The following is a 6,842-nucleotide window of genomic DNA, read 5'->3' as shown; positions in this document are numbered from 1 at the left end:
CATCCAAGCATTCGTTTTTCATTAGAACCATTTTCATTTGTCCCCATCTGTTATCTACTGATGTGCTCAACACCAGACCAAAAGCAAAGCAGCAGCGACAAGGGCTCTCTTAGTGTGGTCATCTATGGCCTGAGCACAGCATTGTCTCATCAGTATGTAAAACTCAGAAAATCCCAAGGTGCTTCTGTCTCAAGGAAGGAGTTCTGCTAACCTCTCCAGGCTGGCACGACCCTGTCCAAGATGCACGTTATGGAGAAGCCATGTGTAGTCCAGGGACTGGGAAAGACAGAGCTCCTATATAGAAACACCACAGTTTGTGGCTCTTTTAAATTATATAGATATGCTAAGGAGATACAACAGTGTGGAAACACAGCATGTTCTGAGCACCTACAGGAAAGAGAACTCAGTGAAGTGTGGTGAATCCTTAGCAGGAAAAGGTGCACATAGAGGTTCTTCACTACGTCAGTCTCTGTTACTGTCGTCATGGTCTTTGATGCCTTATGTCTGCTCTGAGCACTGCCATCCCCCAAGGGTCCAACTCCAGAGCTCGCTACAGGAGGAAGATATGCAAATAAGGCTTCTCTGTGCCCATGAAAACCAGCCCTGCCCTGATCCTGCAGCTCTGGCGGAGGAGCCCAGTCCTGGATTCCCAGGGTCTCCCATTCAGAGATCAGCACTGAACACAGATCACTTACCATGGACTTGTGGCTTATTTGGATTTTCCTTGCCGTTATTTTAAATGGTGTCCAGTGTGAGGTGCAGTGGGTAGATTCAGGAGGAGGCTTAGTGCAGCCCCAAACATCCCTAGAACTGTCCTGTGACGCCTCTGGATTCACTTTCCGTGATTATAACATGAGCCGGGTCTGCCAGGCTCCAGAAAAGGCCTGGAATGGGTCGCGTATTTTAGTGGTGATAGTAGCGACATCGGATATACCAGTGCCGTGAATGGCTGATTCACCATCTCCAGAGACAATGCCAAGAACACCCTGTACCTGGAAATGAGCAGTCTGAGGCCTGAGGACACAGCCATGAAGACACATGCCAGATTCAGTGATGCAAAGCTACTCTGAGATCAGACACAAACCTCCCCGCCGGGTGCTCATGACCAGCAGCGGGGCAAGAGCACCCAGAGATCTGGGTCAGGTAAGAGCTTGTCCAGCAAAGGCTGGACTCCTCTGTGTCTGGGCTGACTCTCCAAATCACACTCAGGGATTCTCTCTACAGGCTCCTTCCAATGGTTTATATACACTGCCTCTCAGCAAACATGATGGGTAGTCTGTGCTGTAAAATCTGAGACAGATTCCTTACCTGAAGCTCATGTATACTCGTTTGGATTCTACAGGAACCTGGAGTAACTGATGCCTCCTCAATGTATGCTGGGATCCTATGGACAGTGTCACCATGAAGGAACAGATAAGCATGGACACCAGTGTACACAACGTTTTCAGTGACGATGTGATGACACCTGAGAACTGATCAAGGCATGCTCGGACTGTCTTGAACTTTTCTCACCTTTGATGATGTCATAACTGAGGCTGAGATGCTCTGTTGTTCTGTGACTGGCGCTGTGTAGTGATGAGTTCAGCCATTAGGCAAAGCATCTGGAAGTTGCAGACAGGAGACTAGACTGCTCCTACAAAGCAACTGCATCTTCTCTGCACTGCCCTTCCAGCATCAGGTCCATGCGATTCTGTGAGGACTTTGTCCTGACCAACAGGAAGCCGAGTCTTCTGTCAAGGCTGTGACAGCTCACAGTCACAGCAGGGCTACTTAATGACTCAGAAACTGGAAAATGGTCCAGCCAGGACTATATCTGAGACTGACCACTGCTGTAATTGCCTCTTATTTCCACCAGAACTCTTGCTTAACTCTTTTTAAAACCTTTGTTAATGGATTTGTTCAGAGAACTAAGCACCACTGTTCTTTTACTTCCTGTGTGATCATGGAACCGCCGCCAGAGTCAGACATGTCGAAACTTTGCTGGTAAGCCACATCCACATGGCAATACACAGATTAATAGAAATTGGTTAAATTAATATGTAAGAGTTAGCCAATAAGAAGCTAGAGCTAATGGGCCAAGCAGTGATTTAATTAATAGAGTTTCTGTGTGATTATTTTGAGCTAAGTCGGGTGGCCAGGAACCATCCAGCAGCCTCCCATTACACCAATGGTACAGAAGAATTTTGAGTAACTGTCCAGGCAGCAAGATGTCTCTGTCAATTCTAGAGTTTTGGAAATTGCTTACAATGCACTTCCTCTTAACTTAGGTAATACTATATCCTTCTGGAGTCTTTGATGAAGTTGAAAATGGATAGTTATAATTGTAATTTTCCTTAGTTACAACAAAAGACAAAATAGATATAAATATTATGACTGTAATTCTTGCTTGATACCTGTTTTGCTATATGTAATTTTATTATGTTAAGGTTAAACCTTCCTTTTTATTTAGACAAAAAAGGGAAGGTGATGTGGGATTCCCCTCTGTGTGCTGTGAATATGTTTTACTGCCATTGGTTAATAAAGAAGCTGCTTTTGGTCAATGACTTAACAGAGTAAAGCCAGTTGGTAAATCCCAACAGAGATGTAAAGAGAGAGTAGGCAGAGTCAGAGAGACAACATGTAGCTACCAAAGGAGACAGACACCAGAACTTTACCCAATAAATCATAACCTTGTGGCAAACAGAATAATAGGAATGGGTCAATTTAAGATGTAAGAGCTAGCTAGGAATATGCCTGAGTCACTGGCATATTGCAATTAATATAGTTTCTCTGTGATTATTTTGGGTCTGGGTGACCGGGAACAAGCAAGCAGTCTCCGACTGCACTGGTCTAACTAGATATCTGCATGTAGAGGAATGCAAATAGACCCTTATCTATCACCCTGTGCAAAACTCAAGTCCAAGTTGATCAAAGAACTCAACAAAAAAACAGATCCACTGAGCCTCATAGAAGAGAAAGTGGAGAACACCCTTGAATGCATTGGCATAGGAAAAGACTTCTTGAACAAAATATTATATGCTGACTAGTTGTGTGTCAACTTAACAAACTAGAGTTAGCTGAGAGGAGAAAGCCTGAATTGGGGAAATAAGGTCAGGCTGTGGGGTATTCTCATAATTAGTGATCAATGGGGAGGGCCCAGTCCCTTTGCGGGGGTGCCATCCCTGGGCCCTGGGTGCTATAAGAAAGCAGGGTGTGCAAGTCATGGGAGCAAGGCAGGAAGCAGCACCCTCCAAGGCCTCTGCATCAGCTCCTGCCCTGCTTGAGTTCCTGTCCTGACTTCCTTCAATGATGAACAGTAATGTGGACGTGTAAGACAAATCAACCCTTTCCTCCCCAATTAGCCTTTTGGTCATGGTGTTTCACCAGAGCAATAGAAACCCTGAGTAAGACAACTTTAACACAGGCACTAAGATCAACAATTAATAAAGGGGGCCTCATGGAACCGAAAAGCTTCTCCGCATGCACAGGGCCTGCGCAGTCTGCACCAGATCTTCTGCATGTGCACTGTAGGTTCCAGGTTAGTGTTTTCATGTGATTCCTGAGTGTGCAGATGAGTGGGTCTCTGCTTATTGCACTGTCTCTTGGGCTCTTTTCCTTGTTTGTCTTCTTCTGACATGTTAGCTTTTGTTTTATATCATCACATTTTGTTTTGTTGCTATTTCTTAGAAACCTGGGCTTTTCTAGTGAAGAGAAAAGAAAATGGTGGATGCAGACAGGAGGGGAGTGGGGAGGAGCTAGGAGAAGGGTGGATGCAGACAGGAGGGGAGTGGGAAGGACTAGGAGAAGGGAGCGGGAACCATAGCCACAGTACATTGTGAGTGAAGATGTGGTTTTGATAAAAGGAATATGGAAGAATTTATCCTTTTTTTAGTGTGTGGGGTTCAGTGGGGTGGTATGTGCACATAAATGCAGTGCCCATAGAGGCCAGAAGGGGGCATCAGTTACCCCCAGGAGATGGAGTTACAAGCACTTAACCCACTGTGCCATCTCTCCAGCCCCTGCTTGTTGTTTAAATAAAGAATCTCTCTCTAGGGTCTTGAGAGAAGGATGTCAGCAGCACACTTCTCCGAAACATGAGGACCTAAGTTTGGATCCCCAGGAGCAATGCAGTAAGGCAGGCATGATGTAATACCTGCAGTGGGAGGCAGAGACAAGAGCATGTAGGCTACAGCCATGCACACTAGTCTACTTGAAAGTTCCAGGCCAATGAGAGACCTTGTCTGAAACAAAGAGTGGAAAGCATCTAAGGATTGACACAACAGTCACCCTCTGACCTCCACATACAGGCACACACGTGAACGCCCATGAACGCCCATGGACATACACAGAAGAGCCACCCTAGCCCGGGCTGACCACACACTCACCAGCCTACCTCAGCCTCCTCGGTGCTAGCTAGTGTGTGCCCCACTCCCGCTGTGCTTACTAAACTGAGTTCTTTGCCAGTCTGACAGGCAGGCATGGGTGCCTGGAAGAGGCCCAGCTCAGCTTCTGGCTGGTCAAGCAGAGGATCTGTAGAAGCAGAGCCCTGCTGAGCTCAGGCAACATGAACCCACCTTCTCCTTGGGGTCTTCTAACTGTAATGGAGCAGCTGATCCCTATAGGAACCTGGTGGACAGGACTTAGACTCATTCCTGACCCGGTCTCTAAGAAGAGGAGCGAGATGGGGTGTCCCTAACTGCCCCGCCATGCTCTCTGACCCAGCCTCTAAGGAGAGGAGCAAGATGGGGGTGTTCCTAACTGCCCCGCCTTGCTCTCTGGCCCAAGGAGCCTGCCCATTCCCAGACAGACACACACCTTGTCCTGGGATACAGCAAGGCCAGCCACCACTCCTGCTGCCCCTGGATGACCAGCAAGGCACCCTGGGAGCATCCTTGGGCATCTAGTAACATGGTCCACGAAGGGTCTCTGTGTTCTAAAGTGGACCTAGAATTAAGCGTCCACCACACACCAAGGAAGGCCACAGTGGCTATAAGGCCTCCATCTTGGGCTGTATACAGAACAACCAGGCCAGGTCTCTGTCCCCTAAGTCAATGCTGAGACTGGGCAGGTCCAACACAGTGCACTGGGCAAGAAGGCAGGTGTAGCAGGGCCATCTCACCAGGAGAGCTTAAAATCAACACTCATGGCCAAGACATTTGGTACAAAGTTTATAGGTCACCCTCCCATGCAGGTAACTTTAAGTGTTCTGAAATAGATGGGGACGGCAAACCTAGGCCCACTCCCAAAGCCTGGCCACACACCCGGTCCACGCGGGGGAGTGGAGGCAGGACTGGACAGCAAGCTATGAGGGAGGGCTTTGGAGGGCCCCGGGCAGGAGTCTTCTGCAGGCTTGAGAACAGGATTCAGACAAAAGTCACGTGTGTCTGTTCCTAGGCAGCCCACGGTTTAGCAACCCTTTTCACACTTGTGATCCCTGACCCAGGCCAAGGAGAACTGCTCCACCCAGGCAGACAAGCGGTTTGTCCCCGCAGGACCCACAGGGAGGATGCCGACTTCATAAACCATCATAGACCGGCCCATTCCTGGGGCCACGCAGGGATGGCTTTCCTCGAAAAGCCCTTTGTGGTGGGAGACAGCCCTCGGAGCAGGACCTCATCTTATCTTCCTGGGGCACTCAAGAAGCAATGAGGATGGATCCTGCCCACACTCAGGGCCAGTCAGGTATCCCAGACCCTGATCAATGGTCACCAGCCGGGACCCTGGGGCAGCTCCAAAGTCAGTGGTGCCTGACCAGGGCCAAGGGCCAACACATGACTGGCCCACAGGTGGCTTCCGGGAAGAGACTGGGTACTCATAGTGGCTAAGGTCCGTCGCCAAGGGTCAGCGTCAGGGACAGACTGGGCTTGCGCTCCGGTTCCTGGTCCTGGCAGGGCTGGGGCGGCCGGGATTTGAAGAAGTCTGAGACATAGCGGACCTGCGGGGGAGGGGAAAGCAGTGCATAAAACCAAGGAAGAAGCCCAGAGGGAGGAGCCAATGAGGGTAGTAAAGGAAACCGGGCCAGTGGTGAGGGGCAAGCTCTGGGACGCAGATCAGCAGGCAGAGGTCACAGGAACATTGGGCTCTATAGGATGAGGCAGGCAGGGCTCACCGTGAGGCACGCTACCAGGGCTCCCTGCAGGAGGCCGACGAGGACATCACTCCAGTGGTGCTTGTGGTCGGACACACGGGTGTAGCCCACGTAGATTGCAAAGGCCACCAAGAAGAACTGAACCGTGGGCCTCAGCAGCCGTGCCCACTTCCAGCAGAGCCGGGCCTGCACATAGAGCTGTGGGGCATCAGCCTGCATTAGCTGGGCCCGTGGGTGTCCACACCCTGCCCAGCCCAACGCAAGAGTCGTAAATCCCCTACCCTCGGGGCCTCCTCCACGTACTCCATTGTGCAGCGGGGAAGACCCAGGCCCAGGGAAGGGGAGGCTGGGCAAGGTTCCCTGGGAGGAAGGGAGACACTCACCGCCAGGAACAACATGCAATACATGCCGAAGGAGGAGTGTCCGGAGTAAAAGGAGAGCCTGGGAGGGAGGGCAAGCCAGTCAGTGGAACCCCTTGGGGACCTGGCAGCCACAGAGGGGTGCAACTCTGACTGCATCTGCAGATGACCCAAGTTCAGTTCCCAGTACCTACATCAGCTGCTCACAACTACCAGAAGATCTGATGCTCTGAGGGCACCAGCACTCACATGCACGTGCACGGGGGAAGGGGAAGAGAGAGAGAGAGACCAAAAATAAATCATCCTTCCTAGAGAAGCTAAATAAGAAGGAGAACCCAAGGAAAAACATATAGGCATCCTCCTGAATATTAACCTTCATCAGGCAATGAAAGGAGACAGAGACAGAGACAGAGACA

The 6,842-nt window shown here is 50.0% G+C and overlaps 1 protein-coding gene across 1 annotated transcript in view; it reads right to left on the bottom strand.

Moving 5' to 3' along the window:
* Window positions 1–5,134: 5,134 nt before the first annotated feature.
* Window positions 5,135–6,842, bottom strand: part of Plpp2 (phospholipid phosphatase 2) — a 7,870-nt gene continuing 6,162 nt past the window's right edge. The window contains 4 exon segments of the mRNA XM_050123324.1: window positions 5,135–5,809; window positions 5,811–5,914; window positions 6,089–6,265; window positions 6,451–6,508. Of these exon segments, the coding sequence (XP_049979281.1) occupies window positions 5,593–5,809; window positions 5,811–5,914; window positions 6,089–6,265; window positions 6,451–6,508 (556 nt within the window). The 3' untranslated portion in view covers window positions 5,135–5,592.

The sequence above is a fragment of the Alexandromys fortis genome, unplaced genomic scaffold, assembly GCF_014885135.2.
Source record: "Alexandromys fortis isolate MF-2015 unplaced genomic scaffold, M_Fortis_MF-2015_v1.1 scaffold_221, whole genome shotgun sequence".
Taxonomy (NCBI): Eukaryota; Metazoa; Chordata; class Mammalia; order Rodentia; family Cricetidae; genus Alexandromys; species Alexandromys fortis.
This window is presented reverse-complemented; position numbering and strand designations above follow the sequence as displayed.